The 17,610-nt window shown below is 42.6% G+C and overlaps 1 protein-coding gene across 1 annotated transcript in view; it reads left to right on the top strand.

Annotated features, from left to right (window-relative positions):
• LOC130114340 (cytosolic carboxypeptidase 4) overlaps positions 1-17,610 on the top strand; it is a 254,308-nt gene that overhangs the window by 71,996 nt on the left and 164,702 nt on the right. The window contains exons 8-9 of the mRNA XM_056282197.1: positions 3,729-3,937; positions 4,075-4,240. Coding sequence (XP_056138172.1) covers positions 3,729-3,937; positions 4,075-4,240 — 375 coding nt within the window. The remainder of the gene's footprint in view (positions 1-3,728; positions 3,938-4,074; positions 4,241-17,610) is intronic.

Genomic DNA, 17,610 nt, shown 5'->3' with positions numbered 1-17,610 from the left:
ATGTGCTATGTCCCCCTGGTGAAACTCCTCACTGTCAGGTGAAAAGAAGTGGCTGGCGACTCCACATGTATCGGAGGAGACGTGGTAGTCTGCAGCCCTCCTCGGATCGGCAGAGGGGATGGAGCAGAGATTGGGACAGCTCGGAAGAGTGGGGTAATTGGCCGGAAATAATTGGGGAGGAAAAGGGTGGGGGATGCTCTAGGTCGGCCTTGTGATGGCCGGGTGGCCTGTCCAGGGTGTCTCCCCGCCTGCCGGCCAGTGACTACTTAAATAGGCTCCAGCATCCCCGCAATCCTGAGTAAGGATAAGCGGTTTGGATAATGAATGAATGAATGAATGTTCTAGGTCAAAAAAGGGCATGTTCCCTCTGAGATACCTTCCAAAAGGCAAAGATTAGTATCTATAACAACTACACTCAGCACGGTCCACAATAGCCCTATTCTTCAAGCAAAGTTGTTAAATACTTAACCATTAGGATTTCTTGGAGTGCATCTGTTTTCTCTGTAATGGTCTTCTCTAATAAGATACTGATGAGAAGTAAACTTTCTGTGGCAACCTGCCAAGATAAGAATAGTTTTATTGGGGTTTTTAGTCTGCCTATTCTGAACATATTGAATGTGAAAAGGGCTCGTGAATTTTTTGCTCATTCCCTGTATATGTCTTCTGCTGATGAATAAAACACATTGTTTTTAGTTGACTGACTATTGTGCAAAATCAGAGCAACACCATGAAGAAGATTACAAGCGACCTGCAGACAGATGACGGGGAAATGTTAGCAAGGCTGTTGTAGCATTGCAAGGCAGAGTGTCCATCTAATTTCAACTGCCCATTTTGTCATCACACACACAAACCCCACAACGCACAACAATAAACAACATATACACACAAGTACATCAAAGTTTCCTGCATATGTTGCTCCAAGTAATGCTTTGCCAGTACCGCATGTGTGTGTTTGCCTTTATAAGTTTGTACAGGCATGTTTGTGTCTGTCATTGTGTGTGATTTGCTACGTCACTCCTCAATCCTCATGAAAACAATCGTCATACTACCAAATAGATACAGGCTGTTGTCCAATCACTGTGCTACTGTTGATTTGCACTCTGCAGTGACACCAGAATACATGCCCCCATTGTCTCATAACGTGCAGAGCAACGAACATACAGAATAGGGGCAGAATTTAGATTTGGGATTTCTCATTTCACATTTTAATAGTTACAATTTTATTCAGGTACTTAATAACATAGTCTAATGGGTGATCCAAACATAGGAACGTACAATAGCTTGATGCTTTTCTTCCGACATACTGTGCCTCCAAATCTTTTATCAAATTAACATCTGACCTCAACTTTGAAAGAGTTTTCCCAGTATTGATATTAATATTGTCATCATTTGCAATTAATATTAACCACTTCCGAGATTTTACATTACACACATATATATATAACTAGATATGCTAATGCACATATCTAATGATCTTACACACACACACACACACAGACACACATACATATATATATAATCAAGTTTCCAATCCTAAAGATTGTCATTTTTGTTGAACTTGCTGCTGGTGTTTGCTTTGTTGATGGGAAACTCTGAATCCCAGAGAACGATTTGAAATTGAGACAGCTGAATGAAAGAAAAAAAAAGGTAACGCTGTTGCACGTGTGTTTTGGATATTGATGTTCTATCTTCTGGCCATCTACGAGCTTGGTCTGCAGTATCTGTTTGTTACCCACAACAACTTTGCTGCTTCTTTAGGCTCGCCACTACATATCCTATTCTCACACATTTGGCTGCTATGGCCGAAATGTAAAACACATATACCATATAGTTACTCCTGTGACTGTTTTAGCTGGCATTACAGTTAGCAACCACAAAAGCACAGATTAGCCATTGTTATAGGCCAGCAATAAAAATCAAGAAATCAGAATCGAAATAAAGTGCACATTTATTGGCTTGTACATCTTAAAAGATGTAACTTCAATCATGATTTTAATCAAAATAGCACTCACCTGCAAACTCTTTTTTGTTATATAATGCTTGTCAAAATATCACATTTCCAACATAACAATGTTGCAAGTGTGTTGGAAATGTGTCCTAATCCTGTGCATGAATACAGTAAAGGGTGGAGGTACTTTAAAACTTTTCAATTCCCAGACTAGGATGTACTCTGGGAAAGTTTGGGACAACGTAAATAAAATATAGGTCTATGAACGTAGGAGAATGTGCATATTATTTGTGTCTGCAGAAACCACACATTGGTTTCTTTTTTATGTGCAGGCCTAATAGTTGACAAGATTTCCATGCAAAGTAAATGTTTTATGAGGGAGTTCCCTCTGCTTTCCATTCCCTCTGTAGCGAGTGTGAGGAGAGCATGGCACTGACTGCTCTCATTCCCTATGTAACTCATTAATTACATGTGACAGTGTTACTGCTGGGGTAAGAGAATAGTTTCCCTTGGGTCCGATCAAGCTACAACTGTATGCACTCGTGGTACTGCGGAAGCTATTAGGCTTGTGCATGTTCGAAAGACCATATGAATAGATTTTGGCAGAAAGAGAGAAAGGCATAGATGCATGAGTGGGATGTGCATGCATGCACTTGTGGAGAGGGATAATGGTCGGAAAAGACGCCATTATGCTCTCCAGTCAAACAGTTGCTTCACAGCTGTTTGTCCATCTGCACGTGCAAATCTTTGTTTTGTGGGTGGATGTATTGAAACCTGTATTTGTGCGCATGTGCGTGTGTGTGTGTGTGTTTGTGTTTGTGTATGTACACTATGTGTCTATGTGTGTGTGTATGAACCTTACAGTTCATATGTAATGAGGTTATTTAAAATAATAATCCGCTTACCACAGTAGGACACAGGTATCTTTTGGTGGGTATGTGTATGTAAAGGTGTCTTAGTTTGTGTATAGATCCGGGATCAGGAACATTTATTTGTCGTTTCATTTCATGTACGCAAGTGCATGAAATGAAACGACATATTGTTTCCCCCAGCCCACAGCAGTGCAACACAAAGACAAAAACACATATCCAAACTACAAAAACACTTTCCAAGAGAGCGAACGCCAGGATGACTGTCGGAGCTGCTGGTCTGCATGGGCTACACATTCCTGTTTACACATTTCTGAAACACACTGGTGTGTGTAGCTGTGTGTGTTAAAGAGGTCCCAGATGATATGTTGGAGAAGGGCACTGTGTTACCTATTAGTGCATTAATTGCATTTCTTGCTGTGCATGCTGTATGCACATATTGTGAAGTGTTAGTGATACATCGGTGTGTGTGTGTGTGTGTGTGTGTGTGTGTGTGTGTGTGTGTGTGTGTGTGTGTGTGTGTGTGTGTGTGTGTGTGTGTGTGTGTGTGTGTGTGTGTGTCAGACAGAAAGCGCCTTACTTGTCCATCTTTTCACCGGTTCTCATTACTTTAGCCAAAATTTGATTATTTGAAAAGTTGCCATAATATGTACATTGGTAAATGAGTTATTTTTCATGATGATCAAAAGGATGCTGTCGTCAGCTCATGACGGCTGTGTGACGTTTCCAGATTTCCACCTCATGTTGGCTGTGGTTTGGTGGTCTGTTGGCTGTGGTTTGTACGAAGCCTCACACATGTTGAAACCCTGTTTATTTCCTTTAGCTTCGGTTGTCTCTGTATGGGTCGATTAACTTTTCTTCATCTCTCCCCCTCTTTCACTCCCGCCTCTCCCCGTCTTTCACCCCCACAGAGGCTAATGTTCACGTGGCAGTGTGTAAGGGTTATGTCGCGGGCCTCTTGCGACTTTATGAGGACTGGCACAGCAAGGATGCCGAACATGCTGCCGTGGCCATCCGTACAGCGTTGCTACGCTGCCTCCACCAGGCAACTAACTGCAGTGCGGCCAGACAGGCGCTCGTATCCCAAGGAGGGATCAGCCTCCTGTATCAGACTACACAGGTGAAGATGTTATCCCTTCTATTCATTTTTTTCTTTCTTCCTCGTTTTCTTACAGACGGAAAGCCTAGAGTCCTCTTTAAATTGTCTCTAATATTTGCCGGCATTTTATTGTGTACTGTTTGTTTGTGTGCTTGCAGAGCTGTCTGTTGACTAAAGGCCTGGAGTCCCTTGTTGAGCTCTCTGTCCAGCTGATGAGGAAGTGTCTCACTGAAACGTCTTTACCCCTGATGTCAGACCAGTCCGTGTATTCATTTCCCCTGCCCGGAAGACCAGATGGTTGCCCTCATGTTGACGTGGGAACAGGTACCTTATAGTGTGATGGCCTCAGCTCAGTGCAATGTTTCTTTAAAATGCAAGTCGGAACCTAAGCTATGTCTCAGACCTGCATCTAATTCATGTACACATTAAATGCAATTTCGTCCAACATCCCGTGGGGATAATTAAAATGTCATTTGATCCAATCTGCAGAGATAACTACGTATTTCACTGAAGCAGATGATTTTTGTTTTTAAAATATACTAAGCAACATCAATAGTATACAAGTTGGTAATTTAGCAGTAGTTGTAGTAGTTTTGTGCCATTTACCAGTCTCTCAGAGAAATTGCCTTTACAGTAAACAAATGTAAAACAGAAAGAGCCAATAGGCGATTTTGTTTTTCAAGTAAACTCCTCTCCTTGGCTGTCAGTAATGAAGCGAACCCAAAGAAGCTCTTCTTTTACTCTTCGTAGCAGCTTATAAATGTACATACTACAGACCGGAGCTCTGTTGCAGACCTTCACCGCGTGACTCATGCCCCTCAGAAGGACTTACACATGATTACCGTGGCCACAATTTCCAGCTTGGCGAGAGGAGAGAAAAAGAGGGAGGAGGAGGAAATCGCGAGTTAGGGAGAAAGAGAGGGGGAAAGGGAGAGATTTAGAGCGGTAGAGACACGTGTAGCATTTCATTATGGCAAGGTGAATTTTAAAATGCATTTCATTACAGTGATGGATAACCTGATTTAAATTGCAAGTTATTCAAAACATATCAGATTCCTAACATTTGCATTACATTTTGACTATTTTCACTTAGCTTTGAATTAGTTTGTCTAGAACGTAGATGTTTTCGCACTTGTTTTAAGACATGTTAAGCTGTCATTGTGCTCCAGTTTACTAATGTGAATAGTCATCTACATCTATTATTTTTTCAAAGCTTGCATATTGTCTTAACAGTATTTCCACAGGTTCCTTTAAGAAGTCTTTTGCCATGTTTCATGAATTGCATCGAATTGCATTACCAATATTTGTTGGGTCATCTTACCGTCATTCTGTATCGTGTAATGTATTATTCTTCATCCGTGATGGTAGCCAACCGTCATGCTTTAGAAGAACTAGTCAATCATATCATTTCTAAGATTATATTTCAGAATGATGTGTCATTGTGAACATACTGTGCATCAACAGAGATGGTATTTTTATGACATTTGGTGAGTCAGCTAGCTGGAGTTTTAATTTGTGTTAATACGGGGACAAAAAAAATGCTTGTATACTTCACCCAACTTCTCACCCCTTACAATATTTACACATGTAAAGTCAGAATCAGAATACTTTATTAATCCCTGAGGGGAAATTGAGTCCTATTACAGACATTCATGCTCTAGTAAAGAAAAAATAACAAGATACAAGATAACAAGAAAATAGAAATGAATAGGAATAAGAAAATGGAACTAAATAGAAATAGAAGATAAAATAAGAAATAGAAATACAAACAAAATATGTAAACATATGTGCACCATGCTCCAGCATATAACACCTTATGTATACTGTATTACTTCATGAAACAAACAGCACAAACACCCGTGTATTGCACATTGAATTATTGCAGTTATTGTATTGCATATTGAACTGAATTATTGCACAGAGTTACAGTACTGTTAAGTCAGTGTTTCACAGTTAAATGTAATCATAATTATAACCAAGTTATGAGTTAAGACGATGCTGACAAGGTAAAATAAGTTGAAGGGCCAGTCTAGTGACTATTGACTCAGAGTGTCTGACAGTCTGGGGGAGGAGTTGTAAAGTTTGATGGCCACAGGCAGGATGACCTCCTGTGGCGCTCTGTAGTGCATTTCGGCAGAATGAGTCTATCACTAAAAGTATTCCTGTGCCCGACTAGCACGTCATGGAGTGGGTGGGAGACATTGTCCGTGATGTCACATAACTTCAACAGCATCGCTCTTCTCAGAAACCGGAGGATGCTGTCGAAGTTAAAGTAATACTTGAGATAAAGCCATTGTTTTAAATAAACTTTACAATGATTTTGTCATTTTATGTATGGAGTCCTACATTTTCAATTTGAAATTCAACGTCGAAAATAATTATTTTGTATCTATCTTGGAAGTGTGGAGTAAATCAGAGCCAGTGTGACATCTATGATATGAAGTGACAAGTGGAAGAGTAGCATCTCAGTGAGAGAGCTGGCTGGCTTGAAACTGAATAATGTTGCCCTGACGAGTGGCAAAACATGGCTCAGCACAAATCCCTTACAACAATAAAAGGCACCCAGTTAGAGTGGTTACAAAATAATTAACTAGAAGAGTATACTCAGTAGAGTGCAGATCCCCGCCAGGCGTATCTCCTCTTCTCCGGTGCTCGGACTTGGCCAAAAACCAGCTGAGGGGTTAGCACTCAGTTGCAGTGTGAAACAGGTTTTTCAAAGGTTTTAAACCATCACAACCATGAGAGGTCCTTGATGGTCATACAGTCATAACTGTGCACAAAAATTATTTCGCTGACATGCCCAGTAGTATGTAGTATGCAAGATTAGCAGCGGACAGATACATGCGAGGACAGAAAAGTGGACAGATACATGGAGAGAAAATCAGTTTCTCTTGCCATTGTAAGACTTTTGTGCAGCGCCCAACTTGATTGAATGAGGAAAATCGGGGACTTTTTTTTTTTATATGCAGCACTCAAGCTAAAAAGATCTATGCAATAAAAAGGTTTTGCCTGTCAGTTTGTGGATGTGCAGCCTCCTAAGTGGATCCTCGCACAAATCTGACCAAGTCGAATATGAACTTGCACTTTCCAAAAAGAAAAGGTTTGCGATGTGACCATTTTGGTCTAACCCTAACCTTGTCTTTATTTTCATAATATAATAAAGCTGGGTAAACCATTTATGGTCGTGCATGCACGACTCACATCTACGGTTGACTCAGATTGGGCAGTGACAATAAAATGCAACACTTCCTGTTTTGACTGCAACCTAGAGGAAGTTGTTCCTTTATAACTTTAACTTTTTTTTGGATTATCAAAATTCTTTTGATAACTTGACCATGTTGCTGCCGAATCTTGAGTCAGCCATAGATGTGTCGTGCATGCGCAAGCATAAATGGGTTTCCCAGCGTTATTATATTAGGAAAATAAGTGATGGCCTGGCGGCCTGTCCACGGTGTCTCCCCACCTGTCGCCCAATGACTGCTGGAATAGGCTCCAGCATCCCCGCGACCCTGAGAGCAGGATAAGCGGTTAAGATGATGGATGGATGGATGGAAGACAGAGGTTATTATTTTTGGCTCATCCAGTGTTCCTCCAGTTCCCCTGTGCAGAGATCAGCAGTGAATGATTTGCTAACTTGCAAAATTTGATCGACTACTCATTTACTTTCAAGACTCATACCCAAATACTTAATGTTTTGACACTGTCACTGACTCACATCTACAGTTGACTTAGATCAGGCAGCAACAGTGGCCAGTGTTGGTCAAGCGAGCTAGAGAGTGACTGAAGAGAGGGAGCAGTGGTGCGAGAACAAACGTTTTGAATCACTGCAACCACGAGAGGTTCCTGATTATAGCATAAATGTCAGGCTGAAAGGCCCAGTAATATGCGAGATTAGCTGTGAAAACACACACACACACACACACACACACACACACACACACACACACACACACACACACACACACACACACACACACGTACACACGCACACACGCACACACACACACACAACCAAATGCAATATCCCCTCGGGGGGGGGGGGGTAAGAATAAGAGAGTTTGCTTGGTGTCCAAGAAGGCTCATGGAAATGTCATACATAGTCTGTAAGAAATTAATTATTATTGAATGGAGAAGACAGTGGCAACCCCACCATTTTATCAAGCGTAATTAATACATAGGAATGAAGCCATTAGATCATATTGGGATTACAAACCATAAATAGGCCAGATTACTGACATTCAGCTTGAATTTATTTTGAGCTAGGTTTTTTTTTTTTTTTTTTTAGTCTGTCTTGTTACTGAGCAAGCCCTATGCTGGCACTGTGATATTTCTCAACTAACTCCATTTCCACACCGGCTCCACATGGCCTACCAGTTGGAATGTGCTTGTCTGGCTGAGGTTAACAGTTAAGTGCCCACTGAGTCCTCATAAATATTAACATTGTACTGCTGATTGTTGTTTTTAGAAAAACAACATCTGCTACTCTGATGGTTGTTTTAGTGCCACCAGATAAATTGGTTTGTAGCATTTTAAAGCATTTGACTCAATGGACTTTATTTTTACATCTGACGTCTTTTCTGCCCCACCTCTTTTCTTTCTTTTGCAAGAGCAGGGGTAGAAGATGACTTAGAGGTTGACAACACGGCTTTAGACCTTGAAACGGTTGATGAGAAGGGGGAGAAACACAGAGGCAATCAGTTCAGAAGGGGAGGAAAAGAAGCTCCAGGTCTGTACATGTGGATGAAGGAAGGGGACATCAGTGAGGGGACTTAGGATCCACCAGAGAAGGAAAAGGTGCTTGACCAAGAGAGCACAGCATTGATCAGTATTTGTTGAGAAGTAGGTCAGGTTAGTTGAATGAAGGCCATTGGCAGGTTTCACACCAAAGTCCAAAGGATATCAGTACCTCTCTTGCAGAGGAGGCATGTTCGAGCACTGAAGTGCAGGATCATGGAAAGCAAAGGAGAACTAACCATCCTAGGAGGGAAAACAGTAGTGAACAGACACCAAAGATTAGATGGCCTGGAGCTGCTGAGTTTAAAGAGTAGAAAAGTATCAATAGCGATTTGTTTGGAAAACTGAGCAAACTGAAAGGAACAGCTGAGAGTGAGCCATAGTTGGTGAGACCATTTATAAACTGTGGTGTGGGGAGATTTGGACTCCTACAGGGGAAAATAAAGAATGCATAATTCAGTTAAGTCAAGACGTAGAGGTAGAGAAGCTTATTTGGGAGAGAAGACAGCTAAGGAAACGGTGGAGGTGAGCGAGTGACGAAGAAACGAGGGTGTTTCCGGCAGCCATACCAACATGTACCATGTCTCTGCCGAATGACGGAAGCTAAACAGATATGGGCTTGACTAGTACTTGGATGGGAGACCTCCTGGGAAAACTGAGTTGCTGCTGGAAGTGGTGTTGGTGGGCCAGTAGGGGGAAGCCTTCCCTCTGGTCCTAATGAAAAGAACAATTAAAAAAAAAATCCCAATGCACCAGTGCAGTGACGGGGAAACTGCTGTAGGAGATGTCGTCCTGCGGATGAGACATTAAACCGTGGTCCTGACTCACTGTGGTCATTAAAGATCCCATGGCACTTATTGCAAAGAGTAGAGGGGTTCCCCGATGTCCTGGCAAAATTCCCAACCTGGCTCTCTCCATCTGGCTACCTAATCATCCCCCTGTGTAATTTGCTCAGTGATTCCTTCCTCTGCGCCTCAAGTTGATGTGTGGTGACTATTTGGGTGCAAAATAGCTGCCGTGCATCACCCAGGTGGGTGCTACACATTAGTTGACGTGAGTTTCCCCATTAACTGTGTGAAGCACTTCGGGTGTCTAAATAAAGTGCTTTATAAATGTAATCCATTATTATTATCATCATTATTGGTGCATTGCAGGTTGAGCTGGAGAGTAGATTGTGTTGATGAAAGCAGGGCTTCTTAGAAGAAGGAAGAAGAAGGAGGAGCGAGCAAGAGCAGCATTCTTGAGGGATCTGTTTGTATTTACTAAGAAATAATTTCGCAAGGAGAGAAGTGGCAGTTTGAACATGGAAAGACAGGAGTTAATGGTAGTCGTATGGAAAAATTGAATAGTTGTATGGAAAAGGGAGCAATTGTATGGACAAAGGGAGTAGTTGTATGGAAAAGGGAGTTAGTCCAAGAGCTTGTTGTCAGACTCAGGGTCAGAGGAAGTGTTTCCCCTACGATCTTTTCCAGCGGTGGTGCTGTTGTGTACGCTGTATGTCCTCGAGCATGTGACGCTGGCCCATATTCATGCACGTCATAATAGCTTAAAATTTCAGCGTTTTCCCTAGGCTTGTATGCATGTATTTTGTGGGGGGGGGGTTTGTGGTCCTCCCCCAAGAAAATTTAACATTTTTTAATAAAAATGAAATGCAATTTCCCTTTATTTTGGACTATAAGTATTACCATATCTGTGTGCAATAAGTTGAAAAAGCTTGAGCAGATAATGGACAACACCTAAAAAGGTTAAAGACAAAACTTGCTAATGGCTGGATTTATTTGACAGTGTTAAGCGTTCATTTAAATGACAGCCCGTGGAAAGAAACTGTTTTTATATCTGGTTGTTTTGGGGTATAATGTTCTGTAGCACCTACCAGAGGGGAGGAGTTGGAACAGGTTGTGACCAGGGTGTGATGGGTCTGCAGTGATGTTGTCTGCCTGTTTCCCGAGTCTGGAGGTGTATAAGTCCTGAATGGAGGGCAGGTTGGCACCAATAATTTTCTCTGCAGACTTAACTGTCCACTGTAGTCTGTCCCTGCCCTGTTTGGTGGCCGAACCAAACCGGACAGTGATGGATGTGCAGAGGACAGACTGGATTATTGCAGGGGAGAACTGAATCAGCAGTTCCTGAGGCAGGTTGAATTTCTTGAGCTGGTGGAGAAAGTACATCCTCTGCTGGGCCTTTTTGATGATTGTGTCTATGCTGGATGCCCACCTTAGGTACTGGGAGATTATGGAACCCAGAAATCTGTAGGTTTTCACAGCAGACACCGTGCTGTTGAGTATGGTTGGGGGGGGCATTCCTCCTGAAGTCCACTGTCATCTCCACTGTTTTGAGCATGTTCAGCTCCAGGTTGTTATGGTTGCACCAGAGGACCAGCTGATCAAACTTCAGGACTTTAACAGACGGGTCACCTGAGGTGCAGTCATTTGTGTAGAGGGAGAAGAGCAGAGGGGTGAGCACACATCCCTGGGGGGTGCCAGTGCTGATTGTCGGGGTGCTGGATGTGATTTTCCCCAGCCACACCAGCTGCCTCCTGTCTGTCAGGAAGTTTTTAATCGACTGGCAGATGGGGGCTGGTACAGTGAGCCGGGTGAGTTTGGAGAAGAGAATATCTGGGACGATGGTTTTGAACGCTGAGCTGAAGTCCACAAACAGGACCCTTGTGTATGTTCCAGGGGAGTCGAGGTGTTGGAAGATGTAGCACAATCCCATGTTGACTGTGTGCAAACACTGACCTGTTTGCTCGGTAGGCAAACTGCAGGGGGTCGAGCAGGTGACCTGTGCTTTCCATCAGGTGGGCCAACACCAGTTTCTTGAAGGATTTTATGAACACAGTCTTTAGGGCAACTGGCCTGTAGTCATTTCATATTATTAAATTTGTATATTATTAATTCATTTGGCTAAAGCCCAATTCAAATCCAATAATAATGATAATAATAAACCAACTACAGCCAAAAAAATATAATATATAATAATATAAAATATAAAAAATCTATCAACAACAAGAATGCTGATTTCTCCTGGGAGGGCCGAATTCCTGGATGGGCAGGCCTGGACTCCGGGGCCTGCCCATAACGCCTTGTCTGCTTGGCTTGGCTCATGATGTGTTTTCATACCAAAGTGAAAGGACACAGTAGGGATTGGACAGTTTAGGCCTATTTGTCTACCTAAAGTGGAAGGGAATGTCTTTTTTAGTGTGACGGCAAGGAGGTTGGCAACATATTTAAGGGTGAATAATAAGTTAATAGACACATTGGTATAGAAAGTAGGATTTGGAGGGTTCTCAGGCTGCTTAGGGTGATTTGGCACCAAATTCAGGCAGCCAGGAAGGAGAAAAGAGATCTCCTTTTAGTGTTTATGGATCTTTCAAAAGCCTTTGGGTCTGTGCCACATAACCTTATGTCAAAGGCTTTATGATGAGACTAGTCAGATGATGTTGATGATATTAAAGTTTGTTTTACTACTAGTGAATACACAACTACATGTCAACAGCTGGATATATTATGGATAATAGCAGGTTGCTCTGTCTCACCCCTAGCTTTCACTATGGCCATGTAGGTGATAATTACAGCATCTAAGTGGGTTGTTGGTGGTGAGAGGATATAGGATAGGGTGCTTCTTCCTCCCATCAGAGCGCACATGGATGACATGACTACAATTACGACTACAGCTCCCTGTGCAAGTAAGCTAATGGCCAAGTTGAATGACAACTTAAGGTGGGCAAGGATGAAGGTCAAACCTAGTAAATCTTGGAGTTTGTCAATTATTAGGGGGAGAGTGGTGCAGAAGAGCTTTCAGACTGATGAGATAATTCCCTCAATAATAGAGAAACCTGTCCAAAGTCTCCGTAGATGGCATCGCTCTTTTTTAAGGAATAGGGGACAAGGCTAGGAGTTGAGAAAGGTTGTTGTGCAAGGCTTTAGAGGGCTTGATAGGTCATTGTGTGCCTATATTTTGGGATGTGTCCTTGAGTCATTATGTTAATGTGTACATGTATAACTATATAATGCGTGTGTCCATGTTTATGTGTAGGGAAAAAAAAGATACATTTGCTGCTCTACTTCATCCCCCCCCCTTTCTCCCCAGTTGTATCCAGCCAATTACCCCACTCTTGCGAGCTGTCCCGGTTGCTGCTCAACCCCTTCTGCTGATCTGGGGAGGGTTGTAGACTACCACATGCTTCCTCCGATAAATGTGGAGTCGCCAGCCACTTCTTTTCAGCTGACAGTGAGGAGTTTTGCCAGGGGGATGTAGGATCACGCTATTCCCCCCAGTTCCCCCTCCCCCCTGAACAGGCACCCCGACCGACCAGAGGAGGTGCTAGTGCAGTGACCAGGACACATACCTACAATCCAGCTTCCCACCCGCAGACACGGCCAATTGTGTCTGTAAGGAAGCCTGACCAAGCTGGAGGTAACATGGGGATTTGGTCCTGCATTCCCCGTGTTGGCAAGCAATGGAATAGACCATGATGCCACCTGGACCCCCTGCTCCACTTCATTTGACACCTGCACTTGCAGAGTATGCGGGTTGAATATAACAATGTCCAAAAATGAACTGTACTTAACTATAAGAGAAAACTAACATAACTTACTTAACATCTTACTGGGAATTTGTGGGACATGAGATTCAACAGACTCTACATTTAGCACTACATATATTGCCTCCCTGTCCACCAGCATTATTCATGTCGCCACTTGTCTGTCTCTCACTGAAAAGTGGCTCTAGGAAACTGAAGAAGTTGCTGTATATCCAAACCCTTCTGTGTCCGCCAGCCGAGCCTCTTCTTGGTCCCATCCCAAAACACCCCTTTAGCCCTACCCCTCTAGTGGAGAGGGTAAGGCTGGGGGGGGGGAGGTGGGTATACTACATAGTTGGTAGGCAGATTACTGAGGAGGAAGTGGGTATACTATATATTTCAATAACTATTAGGCTGATAGTGGGGTATACTCCAAATTTGTTGTTGGTGTAGTGGAGCGTAGATGCAGGTAGACAGAATGATGCCCTCCACTGCACCAACTGGGGGCCAGGCCCTCCTACTTAGTGTAGAGTGTCACATTTTTATTTGGGATCGAGGTAGTATTCTTCTGCTACACAGCATGGTTACCTTGCGGCAGTGATTTAGCTTGTAATGGGTGAACCAATTGTCTTTATTTCAGATATTTTGTCATTTATCAAGGTGATTCCTGTCCTCCATGCTGTATCAACAACTGCATTCTAGTCAACGATTGTGCTGGTCCATTGCTGTCGCCAGTTAAATTCTAATCTTGGCACAGTGACTCTACTGTATATAGGTCGATCATAAGCGGTTTGGATAATGGATGGACCACAGTCAATGATTTCAGTTGAATGAAAATAATGGTACAAACAGGGAAGGCCAGGGATGAAGTAGTAAAATCGGTCCTAGACCTTTGCCCAGATCAGCGCACTCAGAATCATATGGGATATTGTAAGGAATAATTCACAACAAGGTGTGCATTAAAAGGATTTTAACACTAGATACACATGGAGTGTGTTAAAATCCGTTAAAGCATACCTTTTTGTGAATTATCACACTCCACATATATATCAGGGATGGAAATTAGCACCCGCTACACGCCAAATGCGGGTGGATTTGCGTATTGGCGGGTGAATTTGCTCAACCTACCAGCCACGGTGGTGGGTAAAGAAAAGTAGCAATTTGTGACGTACTGAATCGCGAATCTGCCTTATTCCCCCCCTATGACCCGCCCTACTCTACCTCTGGTTGGCTAGTACTTGTTGCCATCGTTGGTTAGCCAATCAGAGGACGCTTGTCTTGCGAGTCTGCTAATTCACACAGACACTTTCGAGGGCGAGGAGAGAGCCAGAAAACACAATGTGGCGTTACATCGCAGGGGTTAAGAGGTCTGCAGAGAAAACATCCCAGGAGGAGACACAGGTTAAAGAGGTGAAGATGAAACGAAAACGTTTTTTTAATGAGAAGTGGAGAATAACTGACAACGGAGACAGAGAGTCCCGTGATTGGTTAGTTTACGAGGAGACAAGCCAGACAATGTTCTGTTGGGTATGTCGTCAACACGCTTCGGATGCCAACAAGAAAGCTAACAGTTTCATTATTGGGACTAAAAACCTAAAATTGGAAGCCATAAAAGACCATGAGTCATCCAAATGCCACATCCATGTAATAAAGATAGTAAAGGGAAAATCGACCCCACAGGATACCGCTGCCATGAACGCGTCCCAGTTGGAGAAGATGAGCCTACTGTTTAGAAATGCCCACGCAATCGCCAAAAAAGGAAGGCCATTTACAGATTACGTGTGGCAATGCAAGTAAATCGTAATTTTTTAAAAATCTATTCACTAACGTTAGATTAAGTGTTGAATTAAGGTCAGAATATAGCTGTCATGTAATGTCATTAGCTAGCTAACGTTACGTGTAGTTAGCAAGTAAATCGTCATTTACTAACGTTAGATTAAGTGTTGAATTAAGACCCATACTGACACAATTCCTTCTACTTGTTACAGTCTTGGTTTATGTAATAATAAAGGGAATTTTGGTGGCACTGATACACTGGTTATTTTTTGACAAATATGTTAAATGTTTTAAAGGTAGTGTACACAATTTTGAAAACCATAGAAGAGTAAACTAGATTTTGAAAATAGTATTTTAAGAGTTTAAATATTTAAAATAGCCTATTGCTTGAATATTGTAGATCTTGTTTTATTATTTTTCACATGCAGTTACACACTGCCGGTTAAAACAAGAAAGTGTCTGGTAAAAAAATTGAGTGGCTGGTAGATTTTGGAATCCACCAGCCACAGTGGCAGGTGGACAAAAAAGTTAATTTCCACCCCTGATATATATATATATATATATATATATATATATATATATATATATATATATATATATATCAACACGGCTACAGGAAAAAAGACTTTAATACATTGCAGTACAGGCCTGTTTCGTGTGTCTCGCACTAGTCAGCTGCATCAGTGTAAGACGCACGAAACAGGCCTGTACTGCAATGTATTAAAGTCTTTTTTCCTGTATCCGTGTTGATATTCTCTTCCTCATTAGTTGAGCACTCACAACACCATTGACGGTTTCGGAAAAAAGCGCTACATATACGTATATATATATATATACACACATATATGGGGAGCGGCATGGCGGGTCTTCTCGTAATCAGAAGGTCACTGGTTCGATCCCTGGCTCCTCCAGATACCATGTGGAAGTGTCTTTGAGGAAGGCACTGAATCCGTAACTGCCCCTGATGAGCAGGTTGATGCCTTGCATGGCAGCCTCCACCACCAGTGTATGAATGGGTGTGTAAATGGGTGAATGTGAGGCATGCGTTGTAAAGCACTTTGAGTGGTCGGTAGACTAGAAAAAGCCATATATATATACACATACACTCACACACACACACACACACACACACACACACACACACACACACCAATATCATGTAGTGTTTTGAGGTCAAATTCTTATTCACGTAAATTTGAAATTTGGAGGCACTGAGACAATGATTTAATTAATTCATAATTAATTAAAATGTTAATTAGATGGGTGCACCACCTGCACCACAAACAGGCAAGGGCATCTTGGTTTGAAACTAAGTGTTTAATCCATACTCTTTGCAAATTTTTGACATTGCTGACAGAATGAGTCAAACATGCCTTGAAGAGAGTGCCATCAACATTTTTTGTCATAGTTTCTAGTGTTTCTATAGGATGTTGGAATCTGTAACAAAATGAACTTGGATAGGAAAAGGCAGGATATGTCCCACCAGATTTGGCCGGTACCAATCAGAAGGCTGTATGAGTTTCTAACATCCGTTAGGCTGTGAAGACAAGCTAACTCCTAGCTGTTTCATTGGAGTGAAATGAATGATGGCGGTGTGAAATTCACGCTTGCAGCGGCCTCACGCAGTACCATCCATGCAGTGTCTTTGTCCACGTCTGCATTTAAGTTTTGTCTTCGTTTGATGGCTGAGAGAGCTTGGTCTTCTGCGTCTTGTGAGCCCAGCGATTGAGGAGGTAACACCGAGGGCGGTCTGACAGGATGCGGAAGAGGGGCAGGCTAAGCTAACTGCTAGCCCATGCAGAGTGGCAGTTCCGATAACACCGAGGGCAGTTTGGCGGTGGTCTCCCCTGGTGTTGACTGGTGTTTTTGGTGTCGTCACGTGGAGTGCGGAGAGGTGTGTCCAGGGTGTCTGGCTGGGAGAGCTGGCATTGGATCGGCTGGGGGAACCTGGTCTGCCACGCCCGGTGGGCCCAAGGACCACGGCCCCTGCCTGCAGCTACGCCTGAGAAGGAAGCACCAAGGGTGGTCTGACAGGACGCGGACGCAGGGCAGGCTAAGCTAACTGTTAGCTCATATGGACCGGCAGTTCCGACAGTCATCTTGGCTGGCATGCATTCCCTTGGACAGTGATTTTTTTTTTTTGGTTTGGATATACTATGTGTTTGTTTAGGTATATTTGTTAGTTAGTATGTCGGTTCTTGAAGTTTCTGGATATGTGTTTATTGTCTTTGTGTTGCACTGCTGGGGAAAAAATATGAAATGACAAATAAAATATTCCTGATTCCTGATTGGAATAATGTTGATTGGTGTGAAGCCAGAGTGCAGATGCCCCCCCCCTTTTTTTTTTACAGCCCTGACCATTCACATGTTTTAGTTTTTTTTTTTGCCATCATGCATATTGGTTGTATGCGTTTTACTCAGCTGCTTCATTTTGGAGAGTTTGGACGTGGTAGAACTGACGAACATAAATTCCAGGATATAGAAACTGGGATTATCCTTTGAAAGAATGATCGTTCTCTTCGCAACGAAGTCACACAACAGTCATGCTTTGCATCTATGATGTGTCCTGTATGGACATGCTATATCATTTTAACTTCAGTGTAGTCACTGAGAGTGGGAGCAGCTCTCTAGCATGGCTGACACTGAAGACTGTGATGATACA

The sequence above is a fragment of the Lampris incognitus genome, chromosome 6 (assembly GCF_029633865.1).
Source record: "Lampris incognitus isolate fLamInc1 chromosome 6, fLamInc1.hap2, whole genome shotgun sequence".
Lineage (NCBI taxonomy): Eukaryota > Metazoa > Chordata > Actinopteri > Lampriformes > Lampridae > Lampris > Lampris incognitus.
The sequence above is the reverse complement of the archived record's forward strand: the minus strand, read 5'-3'. Positions and strand labels throughout refer to the sequence as shown.